The sequence below is a fragment of the Mirounga angustirostris genome, unplaced genomic scaffold (assembly GCF_029215605.1).
Source record: "Mirounga angustirostris isolate CCGP_5_RB_7025 unplaced genomic scaffold, mMirAng1.0.hap1 SCAF_15, whole genome shotgun sequence".
Classification (NCBI taxonomy): domain Eukaryota; kingdom Metazoa; phylum Chordata; class Mammalia; order Carnivora; family Phocidae; genus Mirounga; species Mirounga angustirostris.
In genome coordinates this window covers 10161316-10180000 of record NW_026991723.1, presented here as the reverse complement: position 1 = coordinate 10180000, position 18685 = coordinate 10161316, and the positions used below count along the sequence as shown (strand labels likewise).

General features: G+C 50.5%; 1 protein-coding gene across 1 annotated transcript; it reads left to right on the top strand.

Moving 5' to 3' along the window:
* The first annotated feature begins 3770 nt into the window (after positions 1–3770).
* Positions 3771–17904, top strand: DMRT3 (doublesex and mab-3 related transcription factor 3). Its single transcript, XM_045881930.2, has 2 exons — positions 3771–4233; positions 16202–17904. Exons 1-2 carry the CDS (start codon positions 3771–3773, stop codon positions 17167–17169), a joined length of 1431 nt encoding a protein of 476 aa, XP_045737886.1. The 3' UTR covers positions 17170–17904.
* Positions 17905–18685: the final 781 nt, after the last annotated feature.

Here is an 18685-nt window from a genome sequence, read left to right as displayed (position 1 = left end):
GAACAAGGGCATTATTGTCACCTCAAGAAATCAATTGCTGGTTGCCCCACCGCCTCACCGGACACTCGTTCCCCACTTTCAATCTGAAGCTGGCCAAAGAGCAATGCCTAGGGGCGCGGACGGGATGAGAGCCGAGAAGTTCACGCGCGGACAGAGGGGGCTCATTTTCCTGCATTCACAGGGCTTTCTGCACGCCCCGGCCTCCAGCGTCACCGTGGTCGCGATTAAAACGGAAAATAGGAACCCTGACCTCCCCCTCCATGAGAATCCAGCAAAGCAGAAAATTTCCTGCTGCATTCTACATCTGGGACAATGTGAAACTGTCCTTTTGATTAAGTGGGGGTTTTTTGGTTTTGGTTTTGGTTCTCGCTGGGGAACATCCACCAGGACTCCTGGACTTGGAGTCAGAACATCTTCGGCTTCTCAGCTAGGGCATCTGCATTCCCAGCTTTTAAATACACACACGCCACGAGATTGTGCGCCGAGAGAAAGACGACGACATACGCGCATTCTCTTTGACCCTTCCGCTGTTAATACCTGTCACAATTCTACCTAGTTAATAACTGTGGTTGGAGGGCTCGCACCACCCAGAGCAGAACATGAGTGGATCCAATCGAGTGAGGTTACATTACTTGTAATCCTCCTTCCTCCCTTCCCAATTTCTTTGATGATTTTTCCCATAAGTGCATAAGTGGCGGGGACTTTATTAGAACAGGCCGCTCCTAAACGTGATTCGGACCATATGCTTTCTACATTCATTCCCGCTTGGGCTTTTCTTCTCCGCACTAACTGCTAACACGTTATAGTCACCTTGAAATTTCCTCTGCTATTTTCCAATTAAAAGCTTAATAGCCCTGGAAACGGAGTTCATGTGGTGAAGTTTACCATAGGCCCTTGTTCTGAAAGGCTTTCTGCTGGGATCCCATTATGTGCTTGAATAAACCCTTTCTGCAAACAGAAATGGGACTCGGGGTTGTCAGGTGTTGGGTTACAATAGACTTTGAGGCAGGGGACATTTTACCAACATAAATACAAACCTGTTCCTATAGGGAGATGTTGTCAAATACTGGGATATGGAAAACATTCCCATCAAATATGAGAAAAGGATTATTGCGCTATATCAAATGAGTATTTAGGTCTCAGCCCCCGATGTGCACTGGAGTGAAACGGGGCCCTGACCAAATAATGCCAGACTTTTCCAGTGGCAAAGGGATAGGGTGGCTAGGTGATCGAAAGAGGGAAGGAGGTCGCCTTGGTAGTGGGAATGCCCCCCAAACCTGTTTTGAGAGCTGTTTTCCTTAAAAAAAAAAAAAAATCCTTTACTCCCAATTACTTATACTCCCCAGTTTCCCTGATCATTTGGAGAAAATTGGGAGACGTGTCTGAAAAAAGTCCATGGTCTTTGCATTCCTAAGAGACCCAGAGATTTCCGCCCGAAAGTTCCCAGATTCAGTGTCATTCTAGACCCTCGTTGTCTCTCTTTATGTGAAGGACTCGTCAACATCCCACTTCCCAGCCTCTTGCCCCCTGGGGTTCCGGTGACCTCTGCCTCCCGCCCCGAGAGTTTATGAAGTTCCTTCCAGCTGTAGTGCTTTAGGGTTTGTTTTCCTAGCGAACACTGGGAGCAGAGGGATTGAGGTGGGGGGATGGAGGGTGAGAGGCGCCCGAGGGGTCTATGCTGACGCAGCTTTGGGGGGAGGCCTCCTAGGGGTAGCACTCTAGCCTCAGGGTTTCCTGCCCACGCCCCACCAGCAAGCCAGCATCCAGCGATCCCCAACTCCAGGACTAGCCTGAAAAGGGGGGCGGCTAAGGGCTTCAAGGGAAACGCACACAACCGGGTTGCCTTTATAATCCTCCTCTCTTCCCAGAATCACCCTTCGGGGCGGAGGGTTGGGCGCCAGGAGGCCTGGCGGCGCTTTACTTGAATTCACAGCAAACACAGAGGGACGTTTTCCTGTGGCTTGTTTGCTTTCAGGACAGTGCAGAGAAAAACGTCCTCCCCGAGGGGACGAGGGGCGCTGTGCAGCCGAAGGGTTGGCCATCGCCGCGGACTCGTCTCGAATTCGACTGGCCCCGACCTCCAAGAGATGAACTCAGTGTCCTCTCCGGAGCCTGCAGAACGAAGCCTCGGGGAATGCCGCCTCCCCAGCTTTGCACTGAACCCTTGTGCTCGCCTGCACCGCTTCACCCGCCTGTTTTTGTTTCTTTGTTTTCTTGCGGGTGTGTGTGTGTGTGTGTGTGTGCGCGCGCGCGCGCTTAGGCTTCCCTGTGCATTGCTCGCGGTAGTCTGTATTAGGCCAAACTGGTACTCGTACATTAGAGACACGCCGGTAACAGTTTAAACAAAGTGTGATGCTGTCCTCGTGTGCAAAGACGCTGGGGTGCGGGGAGGGGAGACTGCCCCACCCCTTCTCCGCAACTCAATCACTAAGTCTGTGGGGATTTGAATTAGGCGACTCCAGAGCTCGGTTTGATGGCGCGATGGCTGTTGGGCAGAGCAGAGCGTGGATCATCACATCCGGTAACTTGTGGGGCGCTAACGCGGCTCCCCCATCGGCTCTCGGAAAGTTTAGACCCCGCACTCAAGCAAGTCTTCCACAAGAGCGCCTCCGGACCCTTCAGGACAGAAACTGTTTTTTACTAAAACATGGGTAGAGAAACAAAAGTCAATGCCAGAGAGGGAGGACTCTTCTTCTCTTTGAAATAGCCTGCAAAATGGGTTGTCATCCTTGGGCCCGCAGGTTTTCATAAACATTCATTCTATCCTGCAGCAGCAAAAGAAAAAGAAATGTTGCAAAAGGAAACGAAGAGAATCAAAATTTCCTGGACCAATTCCACTGCCCTAATCCAGCTCCACCCGCCAGTGGCCGCAGGGCCTGGCTCGCCCCAATTTAAAACTCTCCCGGCTCCTGCCGAGTCCCGGGTGCACCCGCAGCGCTCCGACAGGCTCCGGATCTCCGGCGTTCTCCCTGCGGCCAAGTGTGGGGATGAAAGCGGCCTCCGGCTCGGTGCTGCCAGAGCAGGCCTGCGGGGGGGGGGGGGGTGTGGGGAGGGGAGCGCTGGGGTGCGGCCACCTCACTGGCCTGCAGGCACCCCCACCCTCACCCCCGCGGGTCCACCTCTTCCCCGCCCCGAGGGCACGGCCGCGTCCCGGGCGCCGCAGTCCGGCAAAGCGTAGGGAGCTTGGAGTAGGGGGCCGTGAGCGCCCCCGCCAGAGTGGCCCGGCTGCAGGTGGCAAGGAAGGTGAAGTGCAGGGACTCTGGGGGCGCGAGCGGGGAGGAAGGAGGAAGGCGTGGAGTGGGCTGGAGAGTGGGGAGCGCAAGGAGATCGGGACCCCGGGGGTGGGGGTGGCAGTGGGAGGGGGGAGGGGTGGGGGGAGGGCGGCGGAGGAGGTGCAGGGGCCGGCCAGCGCGCGCGGGAGCTGCAGACGAGCTGCCTCAGACCTTACCCAGAGCTCTCGCCGGCTCCTCGCAGCCGCCGCAGCGCCTCGGCGAGGCAGGACGTGCCGGTCGAGGCAGCCGCCGGCGGAGGCGCGACGCGCGGGGGATTGCCGAGCACCCGAGGGAGGCCGAGGCTGCGGGCGCTGCGGGATCCGTGAAGACGGCGGCTGCACCCCCCGCCATCCCGGAGCGCACGCGGCCGCCGGGGCTGCGGGACCAGGGACCGCTCCGCCCGCGGGCCGCCCCGGAGCGGGCCTCCCGGCCCCGCCGTGCGGCGCCCCCCGGCCCGCTGCCGCCGCCAGCCCGCCTGCTCTCCCTGGAGCCCGGGACATGAACGGCTACGGGTCCCCCTACCTGTACATGGGCGGCCCGGTGTCACAGCCGCCGCGGGCGCCCTTGCAGCGCACGCCCAAGTGCGCGCGCTGCCGCAACCACGGCGTGCTGTCCTGGCTCAAGGGCCACAAGCGCTACTGTCGCTTCAAGGACTGCACCTGCGAGAAGTGCATCCTCATCATCGAGCGGCAGCGGGTCATGGCCGCGCAGGTGGCGCTGCGCCGGCAGCAGGCCAACGAGAGCCTCGAGAGCCTCATCCCGGACTCGCTGCGCGCCCTGCCCGGCCCCCCGCCGCCGGGGGACGCCGCCGCCGCCGCCCCGCCGCCGCCGCCGCCGACCTCGCAGCCGTCTCAGCCGCCGCCGCCGCCGCGGCCCGCCGTGGAGCTGGCCGCGGCCGCCGCGCTGCGCTGGGCCGCCGAGCCCCAGCCCGGGCCGCTGCAGGCGCCGCTCGCCAAGCCAGGTAAGAGCGTCTGCCGCGCGCGGGCCGGGCGCGGCGCGTGGGCGGAAACTTCGCCGCGGCGGCGGCGGCTTTGCCCGGGGGAGGCCCGCAGGAAGCGTTGGGGCCTCGCCGCCCACCTCTCGCCAGGCCGGTTCCTACTCTCCGGGCGCGGGCCGGCCTTCAGGCTGGACCCGGGGCAGGTGGAGCCCAGGCACCTGCCGGCAAGGTGCCTCGGGCGAGCCAAACGGCGGGCCTGGGCGTCGGGCTCGCCAGACGCCTTCCCCGGGGGAACGTGGCCGCTCCAGCCGGTAAATAAAGAGGTCGAAGCAGGACCACGTTAAACCCCGCGCGGGCACACACCCCACTGCGCGGCCGGGCTTTTCTGGCTGCGGGCACAGAGGGCCTTGCCTTCGGAGGTTGGGACAGGTAGGTGCAGGGAACTGTAGCCTAGGCCAAGGCGTGGCCAGCCTGAGCTGGGCGTGCTTCTCCGGCCCAGGGAACTGGAGTGAACCCGAAGCCTTTCTAGTAAGGCCCTGTGGCTTCCAGCTTCTTGCGATGTGTTGAAGGAAGCCCTATTTAGAAGCTTAGTAAAAAGGGCCAGAAAGCTTCCTGAAATGGTAGCGGGAGACCCCGAATCTGGCGCACCCAGCTCTTGCGGAGCTGCTCAGATCTTTTAAGGCCGTTCCTGCGGCCGCCCTCAGCGGTCTCTGTGGTTTAAAGAAATACAACTAAAACTTGTCCTACAGTGGAGAAGGACACCTCAGCCCAGCCCTTTCCCCGGTTCTGGGCGGATGTGGTGGTGGGCCCCTTGCTACTAAGCGGCAGCTTTGAAGAAAAGGCTCTCTCACCTCCCCTTCCGTCTCCTCCTCTGCGGTGCTGCAGACAGGGTGAGTCTGCCCAGAGTCCTGGAGGTGGGCATATTCCCACTGCCCTCCTCCCCGCTTCCATCTGCTTCCTTCCACCGGCCCTGCACACCCCAGTTGAGTCTCTCTCCTCCTGGGGAATCTCTGGCTTGCTGTCCTTGCCAGCCAAGTGCTCCTGTGATTTTAGGCTCTTGGAATTCAGTGGACGTGTGTTTGATGCTCCCTTGGACCGGGCGAGGGTACACAGGTAAAAAGCGCATCTTCCCAGGAAGCGAAATTTGGAGAGGACAGGCCCTGGAAGGCCCAGAGCCCTCTTGTAGGTAGAGCTGTGATAGAGCTTCTGCCTACACCCCCCCCCCCAAAATACATTAGCCCTGGGTTCTGGAGAGATGCTTTTGGGAGCACTGGACTGCTGTGTGGAGCTGGGGAAATGCAGACTTGCTGGTGAGTTGATAGGCAGCCTGGACGGCGCAGGTTACGCTCTGCAGGCCTGAAGCGCTGAGAATATCTACGTGAAGAGTACGACTGGGCGTTTTGTGGACAGCGGACAGTTGCTGCACATGGATTTTTGTGGATATTTAACCCAAAGTAGGGTATAAGGGTCTGTGTGAGTACTGAGCACCCCCCACCCCCCACGCCTCGGCAATCTTTTGTCCGTCTCATCTCTTTGTATTTATACATTTGCCATAGAGGAATGGGAGGCGAGGAGAAAGAAGATTCAAGAAGATTCTTTTTGCTTTTCTCCTTTAAGTTAGGACAAGTAACTAGGAGGGTTGTGGCTCAGTTTTAGAAGCTGACCCATGCCGGTAACTTTTCTTAACCTTTCCATTTCCAGTTTCCCTGTCTGGGTTGCCCCAGTGGCAGAACAGGAGCCGGCCCCGTGTGCCAGTGATAGCTTTTAGCTGTGGCCATCTGCCTGGCAGCACCCCAAGGGCACTGGGTTCTGGAGTCTTTGTCCAAGAGGGGATTCTTTCACACCCTGTGCTCTTCAAACCAGTCTTCGGGATAGCCAGAGTTCAAGGTTTCTAAAGAGTTGCAAAACCAAAACAACCAAGGGAGGAGGGGTCTTGAGAGCCGGAAGGAAGGGGAAGGCGGGGTAGAAGCTGCCCTAGCCAGCTTTGGGGGAATAAAAGAGGGAGACCATTCAACTGGAGAAACCAGCCTTGGTGCGCTCTCTCTTACTCCACACCAACTATTTGGGGATCGCCTGAGCCTTCCGAATTGAAAACAAGTAACTGAACAGGAGACTAGGCTTTGGGGGACCCGAGCCATCAGGAACCAAAAGCCCAGTTTCCAGCTCCTCAGGCTGCATATTTTGCACATTCATTTATATAACTTTTGTTCTCTTCTTTCAATCGGTTCGACCCCCTAATTCCATGCTTTTAAAAAATAGCCAATCACCAATCCAAAGGTGGGAGGAGGCAGGAAAAGAACGGATAATTATTTCCCATTAGGAAGGCGAGCCTACAGGTGCATTGCTTTATATGGAGGAAGCCCATTTGGGGTTTAAGTCAGGGAAAACGGTCTAGTGTGAAGACCCGTTGCTGTGTGTATTATGCCTTTTTGCAGCTGTTCTGTAATGTATTTGTATGTAACATGTTATGCGTATTTAGCAGCGAATCAGATACTCCTGGACAAGTAGCTCACTGCATTTAGAGAAGTAAGTGACGCTCTATTAGAATCGTAGGTCCACGTGTACAGTAAGTTCACAGACCATTAGGAATCTACATGTCGGCTGGCACATTATAGAGATGTGCTTGTTTGTGATTATCTATATCAAAAATGCCATTGGTTCTTTCTGCAAAGGGCCTCTTCAGTCCAGAACTATGGCAACATATGCTTGTTTGCTATTGGATACAGACTCAGGAGTCTTTCCCTCTCCAGAAATCCTTGAGAAACCCGCTTGCCCTAGAGAAGGATACATTTCTTGGGCACCGCTGGAGGAAAAACGCCCCGTTGGGGAAGTGACTCGTTCACACCACAGTTCAGTTGTGTTACGCAAAGAAATCTCTATCCCAAAATTCCGCTTCAGATTCTTTAAAGGAGTGGGGGTTGTTTTATCTAACAGTGGAGTACGCTGAGCATCCCTTTCAATGTGGCGGTGGCTTTAAGGAGAATTTTCCTACTCTAATGTTATTGCTTCTAGTTCTGGATTGGAGCCTTCTTTTTTCCTTCTGGGTGTAATTTCCCTTGCTCCTTGATTATCGCCTATGACTGGCCTCATATTATTAGATTTTGATTGAGCCCCAAATTCTAATTTAAGCTTCGTTATACGACTGACTCACCTCCTAAATTCCCTCTTCATCCTCTTCACCCTCTCCCCTCCCCCCCATGAAAATATCATGGGAAGTGTGAACTTTTTTCAGCTCTTAGTGTATCTGAGTCAGCAGCTTCAACCAGCCAAGCCAGCCTTTCAGGACGTGGGCTCAAGAGCTGAGGAAAGTTAAGGGTCACGACCAAGGTGAGGAGCTAAAGTTACATTCTTGTGTTCTCATCCCTTCCCCCACCCCCAGCTTCTCCCCCTCCCCAGGAGCGTGTCCTGGGTACCCTGGGGCTGTGCAAGGAAAGACCCGTGGTTATAGATTCTTCCTACATTTGTCTACAAAGTAAATCGTACACAAGTTCTTTAAAACGTTCTTAAAGGAAAAGAAATAAAAAACAGCATATTTGGTTAGGAACAGAAGAACAGATCAGGTAGGAAAGTAGGAACTCCTTTTCTGTGTGTTTCTCCTGAAAAGGAGCAAACAAGAGACCTACAAGGAGAGAAGTAAGGAGATTGTAGAAAACTGTCTTTATTTAGTTTTATCTCCTGCTCGGCACCTCTTAGCAACTTAATGCCTGCTCTGTGCTTTTTTGCTCCAGCTTGATTGAGTCCTGTCCCGTCTGCTTCCTAATAGTTAATTGTACTTTAATTTTTTTTTTTTTTTTTTAAGAAGACGCACCTGCAAGTGTAATGATTGTTACCCGATCACCGGTCCCCGGCCAGAAAGGGAAACCCTGGTGATTATAGACTAGAAGCAAACGAAAAAGCGAGTAAGACTTCAAAGTCATTCATGAAGTGTAGTTATGAATTAAAAAAAAAACGGGGGGGGGGTCTGGTTATTTAAGACGGCTTGATTTGGGGCGAGGAACCTGACTCATAACAGCCCTTTGAAACACAAAAATCGACCAAATGCAGAGGTTCAAGCGGCCCCGTACTCCTGGCCTCTTGCAAACCTTTCCCCTGGGCCGGCGCAGGGGGTGGGACGCAGGACGCACAGCTGCCGGGGAGCGCAGCAGGTGCAGACGGAGGGCCGGGCAGCGTCCCGGAGGGGGACCCCCGCCAGAGGCACCGACGCCGGGGCTTTCCTCTCCCAGGGGAGCGGAGCGGGAACCCAAGAAAGGCGTGCGCCGCGGCGGGGCGGCCGCAGTGGGCCGCTGGCCCCTAGCACCCGATCCCGGTCCCGGGGAGACTGCAGGCGGCGCTCCGGCCCGCTCCCAGGCGCGCCCCGGCTTCCCGGGCCGCCTCGGGGGCCGCAGGCTCCCTCCTGGCTCACCCGAGGGCCGCGAGGGCAGGGCCCAGGAGCTGCGCGCTGCAGGGGCGAGAAGCCGGAGGCCCCTCCGCGCCCTTCCCGCTCCCTCCCTGTCGCCTCCCCAGCTTCGGTGGGTTGCCAGATTCGGCAACAACAAAAAAAGCGCAAATAGGCAAACAAACAAACAAACAAAAAATAGGATGTCAACTACTGCCCGGGGCATACTTGGACTACAGCACTTTTTCATTATTCATCTGAAGTTCACATTTAACTGGGCGTCCTGCCGTTTTGTCCGGCAACCCTAAACCCAGGCAGCGCCCCCCCCCCACCGCAGGGCGCCCCTCGGGGTGGGGGCGGCTCCGGCGCGTCCGCCAGCTTCTCTCTCTCCCTGGGGCCCCTCGTGTCCCTCTTGCGGCGCCCAGGGCAGGGCTGGCAGGAAAGACGAGCGCGTTTTCCGCGTCTGGGAACCGCAGGTCCACTGCCCTCCGGGAACGAATTCCCCCACCCCATCTCACTCCTCTGGGTTATAAATCTGGCGGACAGCCGGGCTCTCGACTTACAAGACCAACTTTTCTTTTCCCTGATGGATGAACTCCCGGGTTTAAAAGATTACAGTAATCACCGGAGGACAGTGTAAATCGAATCTGATAGCAATAACTTTCGGGGAAGGTCAGGCTGAAGTGAAATGTTACCAAGCAACAGGCGTTTTGTTTGCAAAATACAATCAAAGAGCATTGATGAGAAATTCTTTGCTGCAGGCAGTCAGCACTTTCTGCTAACAGCTTTACAGAGAGAAAGTGAGTAAATCTTCATAAATCAACGTCCCCGGAGGACCTGGAGCCCCTTTCTGGAAATGTTGCACTTCTTTCTGACAGGGGTGGAGGAGGGAGCTCTGAATCTACTTGCCTGCCCGCCTGCCTCCACTGTCCCTCTGGTCCCCTCTTTCTCCCCTCTTGTTTTCCTCCTTTCTTTGGCTTTTTAACCTGTTCTGGCTCCTTGGGTCTCTGGATTTCCAGGTCTCCTCCCATGTGGCCCTCCCGGCAAAGTGGGTCTTGAACTGGGGTACACGTGGGTGCTCACGGCAGAGATCAGGGCCTGAGTAGTGATCATCCCAGGTCCTTCACCCTGGAATTATGTCCTGTCACTCTCCAGGGTCCCACAGGCTTTAGGGAATCATCCCCTTGTCTGGGCCCTGCAGACTTCTCCAAAGAAACTAAGGGGAAACGAAAACCTCTGTGGGTTTTTTGTTTCCATTTTATTTTATAATTAAACAGCTATTTAAAAAATGAGCACAATCAACTACTTAACAGTATTATGGAAAACAGAACATTCGGAATGGGTCAGTTCTTTACTGAATCTCTAATCTCTCTCTCTCTCTTTTTTTTTTATTGCAATGACTAGGCAGGTGTACATTTTACGAAGCTGGGATTGGTCTTCTGCTTCCCCCCTCACCGTTTATTTTATTAGTTCACTATGAATGTTTGTTGCAACCGTGTCTCTACATGGGAATGTTTACAGCAGTATGAACGCTATGAATACACCATAGTCTGCCCAGCTGCTGGCCTTTGAGTTACTGGCTATATTTCAGTGTAAAATTTGACCAAACACGTAGATAACGTGGAAATTTTACAGAAGAGTTAAACTGTGAGCCTCTCAGTGGCCAAGAGGCAATGTTTTGATCAGCTCTGTATAATCTTATCTAATACAGTGTCTGGGCACATAGTAAGAGACGTAAGCGTTTTTGTTAAATGGATGAATGAATAGCCAGCTGCATTTTTATCCGTTCCGAATAAACATGGAGATTTATAGGCCATTTTCCTCCTGCTTCTTGAAAATTGTTCCTGAGTCAACGAAGGGGTCAAAACTAAATTTTTGCAAGACATACAAAGTCCACAGTTGCAAGCCTTATTTCCTTAAGTTCTGACATTTCTATACCAATGTTCCCCCCAAATATCGATCCCGAGGAACCATCCTGTGTTGTTAATGATTTTTTAAAAAGCAAAGCATGACAACTTGTACTTTTCACAAGTCCCCCCATCCCCCCAACCCAGGAAGAAAAGGAAAGATTTTCCACTGATATTCATTCCCTGCTGTACTTTATGTTTTCAGCCACTCAGGGTTGGTTTTTGTTTTGTTTTGTTTTGTTTTGTTTTTTATGATTCAGCACTTCTAGTGTGAAATAAAGATAACAGAAAATGTTAAAAAGTGTGTCTCCTGTTAGCATTCTGACTGGGTATTGGTCTCTTCTAGAAGCCCAGTCCTGCCTGGGCTCCTTCCTGTCCTTGCTGTAAGATTTGTGTGTTTGGAAAACGACCCATCAGGCAACAGTTAGAGGTGTGTCCCCCAAAGCTCAAGTCAACGGAAGAGGACATACAATCCATGTTCCAAAATGTGTGACATGATTTCAAAAGGGAAAAAAAAAAAAGTCCAGTGACTTTTGTACTAGGAAACATTCATCTCTATGCCAATGTTTTTGTGTTTTCATTCAAGATAATATTTTGTTTTTGTAGATATAATTGGATTGAATGGATAAAACCCACCACATTTAAGTCTGAAAGATTCTCCATTTTTATGTGTATGTTTATTTCATGTATGTGGTAGGCTTCCCCAAAATATTTGAAATGAATACCTAGGGTTTTTTTTTTTTTAATGTAGAACTACATTTTCATATAAGAAAGTCCTCTAAAGAAGGAAAGATTTTGCAAACTGTAGTTTTAGATTGTGTGAGTGTTCAGTTCCTCTCCCTAGTCTGTACCCAAAGGGAAAAAGAAGTCTTGTAGCTATTTTCAGGCTTATGTATGTATTTTTTGAAGTTGGTAGCATTATTGTTGATAGAAAAAATTTCCTTCTTAATCGAATATCTACTTCTTTTACATACTTTGACCTGAGTGAAGGGTTTCGTTCATGGGTGGCTAGGAATATTTCTCTATCATGAAAAACATGAACTTGAAGAGTGAGTAGTAAGGTTTTTCAAATACCTGAATGCTTAAGCATTAGAAACAGCAGATTGGATCACTTTCAGTAGGTGGTTTGGAATCTCAGATGCAACTGATTTCTTTCTACTTTTTGACTAGTAGGTCTGGCTTTCTGCACCCATATGCCAGGGGGTAAAAATGTTATCAGCTGGAGTATATTCTTACTCCCTGTGTTCTAGGAATTAGGGTGTCAGTTTCCAGAAGGAAGAGGGTAAAGTGTTTCGGGGACTATTTCCCTTTTCATTCTGTTGGTTGGCAGCGTCACATTTCTGCATCTAGAAAGGCCTTTGTGTTTGAAACCAACATGAACATTTTATAAAGTTCATTTAGGAAAATAAAAGCTAGAGATGTAAAGCAACGACTGTTATTAAATTACATGTTATCACTGGGCTCGAAAGCCACCCTCTATAATTACCTGTGACAGTCTGTATTTATAGAATAATGTACAGTATGTCTAGTTTAGGTCTAACAGTACAACCGATGGTGGATCGTGCCACAAAATTGCGTGGGCTCCACACTCTGCCCTTCAGAAATTAAGGTGGTGACGCAGGATTCTTGGCACAAGGTGAGAGGTTAGTCTTCCCTTGTCCGGGTTTGCAAGCCCAACAGCCCGGGCTGTGAAGAGGGATTCTGCTCACCGGACGGTCTGGGGCAAGACTTCATGGGCTGCTCAGGTGCACAAAAGCCTTGGCTGTGCCCTACTCCTTGGTTCCTTCAAGGTCTGTCCGCCCTTGGAACACAGGATGAGCAGTACTGAGCCCAGTTGCTTGGAATGCCCTGAATTTGTAGATTTGATTCCTGGGACACCCGCTTAACCTCTTTACCATGTGGCCACAGCCTGGACACCAAGCTGGAGAGGCCGATCACCCCGAAACCTGAGAAGAGAGTGTGGATGAGTCAGCACCATCCACCACCACCACTCCCTGAGAAGTAACCAGAAACACGTGCTGCTCGGGGCATGCCACTGAAGCAGGGGCCATGGGGGACGCCAGAAAATCAGACAGGCAGTGGTGTTTGCAGTGTGGGGGTTCCCAGCTGGTGAACAAGGCTGGCCCCCATATAAGATTCTGCTGTGCCCTCATCTGCAGAACAGACACGTAGGTACCAAGATGGAATTTTTATTGTCAGATTTAGGGTCCTGTCATCCAGGATCCAGTGGATTGGGATAGTATATCCTTTGCCGTCTTGAAAAAATAATAATAATACATTTTCATAATGGGGGATGTGTCAGATTTGCCAGAACATCATTCTCTGGCTGAACCTCTGCTCTTTGAATCACTTTCTTCTGGAGTGTTCTGTGGAAGAGTGAATTTGGTGATAGACCTCAACACATTTTCCACAAATGTTTTCAGTGTTTGCAGCTCATTCAGGGTGGGAAAAATTATTATTATTATTTTTTTAACTTAATTTTTTTTTTTTTAAAGTAAACTCTACCCTTAATGTGGGGCTTGAACTCACTACCTGGAGATCAAGTGTCACATGCTCCATGGACTGAGCCAGCCAGACACCCTGAGAAGAATTATCTTTTAAAATAGGAAGCCATCTTTAGGTTCACTCATTTAAAAGACAGCTACGTTTTGAGCTTCCTAGCTGTACCTTTTATTTCCTAGAAGAACCAATAGTTTCTCTTTCCAAAAAAAAAAAAAAAAAAAACCTCACCATCTCTTACACTGCTTTGATACTGTGTGTCATATTTCTTTCTATCTCTCTTTTTTTAAATTGTGGTAAAATACACATACTATAAAATTTACTATTTTAACCATTTTTAGGGGTACAATGTAGTGGCATTAAGTATCTTCACAATGTTGTACCATCACCACTATTGTCCATTTCCAGAGCTTTTTCATCATCTGAAAGCCCTATACCTGTGACTCACTAAGTCTCAGTCCCTCCCCGCCCTCCCACCCCCCCAGCCCCTAACGATCATTCCACTTTCTGTCTGTGAATTTGTCTATTCTATTCTGCACTCATCTAAGTGCAATCATAGAATATTTGTCCTTTTGTGGCTGACGTATTTCACTTAGCATATTTTCAGGGTTCGTCCCCATCATAGCATGTGTCAGAATTTCATTCCATTTTGAGATTAATATTCCATTGTGTATGTATGTACATTTTCTTTATCCATGGACACCTGAGTTGCTCCCACCTTTAGGCTGTTGGAGATGATGCTCCTATGAACCTTTGTGTACAGTATGTATCCTGGTGGATAGGAAGCAAGTTCTTTCTGGCTGTGTTTGCTTTTCTCCGTGCACATGCATCTTATCTGCCCAATGAGATCATAAATCCCACAAGTTTAGGACCACTCTTAAACTTCCTGGTATTTTTCACCTCCTTTTTTTCTGTTTCCTTCAATATCTTGTATATTACAGGGATACAAATACTTGATACTGATAAGAATAGGTAAGGAAAGCTGAAGTTAAATCTAAAAACCCCGTTTAGAGGTACACAGTATTTAAAGCATAATTTCATTTTATATTTACCTGGGGCGTGTCTTTGACTCGTTTCTCCAAGCTCCACTGAGCAGGGGCAGAAGTCCAATTGTGTGTTGAGGTCAGTGCTGGGTGAATGCACCGTCCCTGTCCACTCATTTTCAAGTGTTTAATAACAGAGTAACTGCCAAGAGGTACGCATGGAGTCGTGAGTCAGGAAAATGTAGATAGATCTAGCTGATTAGAGTGTGGATCTGTAGAAGCTTTTTTGTTGTTCTTCTTCTCTTTTGGATTAAGAACAAATACCAGGTTCACTCAGGAGATGACCTCTGGGTCCCTTGTTCTGGGGAGTTGCAGGAGGGAAGATGTCAAATGTCTCTTACAGAAATAGGTCTTCTGTACGTCTCAGAGGTGTTATAGAAAGCCAAGTTGGCTTAATATTGCGGGCTGCAGATGATCCCCACATAGAAACCTTGCAGTAGTTTACTTAAAATGCACATTTGGGATAAGTGTGAATTTGTATCAGACTTACGACTGCCAGTTGCACCGATAAAGAGTTTAAGCCTATTTTCAAATGCATTTATCTTTGCTTGGCACATACGTGTTGCTTTGTGAAGAATCAACGTTTTGTTTTTCCATTATATTGAAGATAAATCCCTCATTAGAAGAATGTTCCTAAATGGGCCTTTGTTTAAGGCTTTTAAAGTAAACAACAACAAATTGGAGGAGGAAGATTTTTGAAGGTGCTGTGATGAAATTTCACCAGCTGGCTTTCTAAATATCATCAGGTGTGCCCCCAGAGAAGGCGACAATGAAGCTATTCAGGCTGGGCAGCAGAAAACACAGGCCGACCAACTGTTTACACCCTGACAACTGGGTCAGTAATAATTTCCATGTTTAGATCAGTTACATTGGCTTTGAGGAGAGACAGCCAGTCAGTGTTTTCAAAAGGATAAAAACCTACCTGCATATAGCATGTTAATAAAGAATATGTTCTTTTATTATAAAGGTCTGTTGCTATTTCCCACTGCAAGGAAATCCAGTCTACTCCCTTCTGCGTGCTTAGCGCTGTAATACAAGCCCTTTGGGGGCTAATGTCTTAGGTCAAAATGTTAAATTTGTAGCTGCTTTAGTTCACAGCAAATCTCTGCTTTATTTTGGGAAACTTTTTCTTTCCTTTTGGTATAATCCAAGAGGGTATCTTTAAATCCTTTCCATGAACCTTACTAATAAAACAGTTCATGAAACAGTTTCACCTCTTTACACCCATGGTCCTGGAGTTATGGGCACCTTGTTTCATGGACGGGTCATGCCCCATGCAGTTTGACACATCTCTCCAGCCATTTCCTTCCTGTCCTGCGACCTGCCCCACCATCCAGAATTCACAGCTGGTTTTATTTGCCCCTCTAGTGCAAGTTGCAGGCGACCGAGTGGAGTCTGTTGGTCCCTGGAGTGGCCTTGTAAGAAAGATATCGATGCAGAGAGGCTTCTTTCTGGTAATTCTATTGATTATTGTACATGATAACCCGAGGAAACATAGGACTAGTTCACAAGACATATGTAACACAAAATCTGCCTATGGGAAGTGGATTTAAAATATGAAAGTCCCCTTCTATGGATATATGGGTCGTGAGCCAGCTGATGATGTCCCTAGGTGACACCAGCCACCTCATTTGCAGAAAAGGAGCCAGAAGACAAACCCAAGCTCATTTTCCCGTTCTTCCCTGGGCTGCGTTTGATCCTAGACCTACAGAGGGTCCCTATTTAGATCGTCACTGCTATGACAGCTACATCGTTTATGGTTCTAGGTATCATATCCCTCTTCTGTGTTCAAGGCAAGCTTCTCTGCGCACATCAGCCTGAGAAATCACTCCAGTTTCTAGATTTTTGTTTAGTCTTCCCCCCCCCCCCCATTCGCCAATGAGGTGGTTTGGATTCTTCTTAAAAGGCTTTGGGGGGGGGGGCGGCGCCTGGCGGGCTCAGTCCCAGAGCGTGAGACCCTTGATCTCAGGGTCATGAGTTCAAGGCTCACATTGGGTGTCGCGATGACTTAAGAAAGAGAGGAAGAAAGATAAAGGCGTCCAGTGTGTTGGCACCCACCCAGTCGCATTCCCCCTTCCACGTCGCCTGTGTGGGGCTCGCTCCCGAGCACATCTGTTCCTCTTTATGCACACCAGGAAAGGATTAACCCAGCTGTCTCTGCTTTTCAGATGTGACGGAGGAACGGCTGGGGGACAGCGGCTCAGCCGACAACACGGAGAGCTTCAGCGACAAAGACGCCGACCAGAGGAGCTCCCCGGGTGTGGCCAAAAGTAAGGGCTGCTTCACGCCCGAGAGCCCCGAGATCGTGTCGGTGGACGAAGGGGGCTACGCGGTCCAGAAAAACGGAGGCGACCCGGAGAGCCGCCCCGACAGCCCCAAGTACCACGCGGAGCAGAACCACCTGCTGATCGAGGGCCCCTCGGGGACGGTGTCCCTGCCCTTCAGCTTGAAAGCCAACAGGCCGCCCCTGGAAGTGCTGAAGAAAATATTCCCCAACCAGAAGCCCACGGTGCTGGAGCTCATCCTGAAGGGCTGCGGCGGGGACCTGGTGAGCGCCGTGGAGGTCCTGCTGTCCAGCCGCTCCTCTGGGTGCGCGGCGGCCGACCGAACTGCGGCCGAGCCCGAGGGGCTGGTGCTGCCCCCCAACGGGCACATCTTTGAACACAGCCTGAGCACCTACCCCCTGTCCTCCTCCAAGTGGTCCGTGGGCTCGGCCTTCAGGGTCCCGGACACGCTGAGGTTTTCCGCCGACTCTAGTAACGTTGTCCCCAGCCCCCTGGCCGTGCCCCTGCAGCATCCCTTCCCGCAGCCGCCCCGGTACCCGCTGATGCTGAGGAATACTTTGGCGAGGAACCAGTCGAGCCCCTTTTTGCCCAACGACGTCACCCTGTGGAACACCATGACCCTGCAGCAACAGTACCAGCTGAGGTCCCAGTACGTGGGCCCCTTCCCCACTAACTCGGCCGGCGTCTTCCGAAGCTCGCCTGTCCTCCCCGCGCGCGCCCCCGAGGACCCCCGCCTCTCCATCCCCGACGACGGCTGTCCCATGGTGGCCAAGCAGTCCATTTACACCGAGGAGGACTATGACGAGAGGTCCGACTCCTCAGACTCTAGAATACTCAACACATCCTCTTAAAGTTGCTCCCCGCTGGGTGGTGCGACCACGTGACGTTTTCTGTGCATTTGAGACCCCGGGGGCACCCCCCTCCCCGCGAGGAGAGGCCGCATCCTGTGTATACCCTGTCCTTCTGTTTGACAAAGTGACTGTGCTTGATTCTATACCTTAGCAATAAAAAAAATAACTTATTTAATTTCTTGCACTTCATCGGAAAATGCCAAATAGCTCTGCTCTGTGGCTTTAGTGCTGAATGTTTGTTGTGAAAGGGAGTCTAACGCTAAGAATAGTCTTGGGAAAGCCGGGTCTGCCGCAAGAGTTATTTGGGGATGGAAAGCTGAGGGTCAGCTTTGCTCCCAAAGTCAACCCGGAATATCCGAGAAAATGGTATGCTTGAATGTGGTTTCCCAAAAGAGGGTTCCTCAGGATATGTAAAAGCTAAAGCAAGTGGTTCGGTTGCAAATGGACTATAAACAGGGACCTTATATTCTTATGCTAAAAATCCTTCTTGCATTTTAGAGAGAGACTGCACTTAGGAATACAGTGAACCGCTCACATGCTTATTTAAGCTTGGACAGTTTTCAGAGACAAACTCCATTAAGAATTCTTCTTCTCACAGGGCTGAATTGAAACATGCGTGATGTCAATGTAAATCCAATCACAGCTGTGAACTGCATGAAATGTATTGTGAAATGAACACAAGATTAAGCTTTGTCAGGTTAATGTAGCATGCTGAGGACTCTAGAAAAAAAATAAACTAAGGAGACCATCTTCGTTTATGTCATTTCTACTTGTGGACAGAGGATCTCTAAAGAGAGAAGCTTGATGTGAGAGCTACTTCCTAGCGCACGGATGAGGAATCAAGGGATCAGTGGAATGGGATATCCCTTGAGAAAAATGAATGGCAAAGTTTGGGGGCTGCATTCAGAAAGACTGGGAATTTTTGTTTAGGAATAGAGCTCAGTTCAGTCCCTCCACTCATTCATTTAATTCTTCAGCAGATATGTAGTGAGGGCCTATGTGTAAGAGAATGTGTAAGAGAATGCTTTTTGTCTATTATCCAAGTCACCTGTCCACGAGTCCAGGATAAGCGGGGATGATAACGGAGAGTCCCATTAAAGAATAAAGTAAAAACGAAACAATTTACAACGTGAGGAGTAAGTAAAGTACTTAGCACTGTACCTGACATAGAGAAAGCCCTTGATAAATGAGAGCTATGATTACTTTTAATTAAGCTCACCTTTTGCATTCTTGCTCAGGTATTTTAAAAAGAGAGTTTTCAAATAATAATACTCAGTGGTGCCCACAGTAACCACTTCTCTTGCTGTGTCCATTCTTCAAAGTGCTTGAAAGCAAAGAGGACTGCTTAAGTCAGACGATAAACTTACAAAGTGAGAGGGAAAGTAAGAAAGCAAATAAATAAAAGCCTCTGCATGACGAGGATGCAGAAAGAGCTCCCAATCTGAGAATAAGTCTGGAAGGGCTCTCGAGTCTGGAAGGGAGAAGGGCAAATCCTCTTGGCCTGAGATACTCCCTC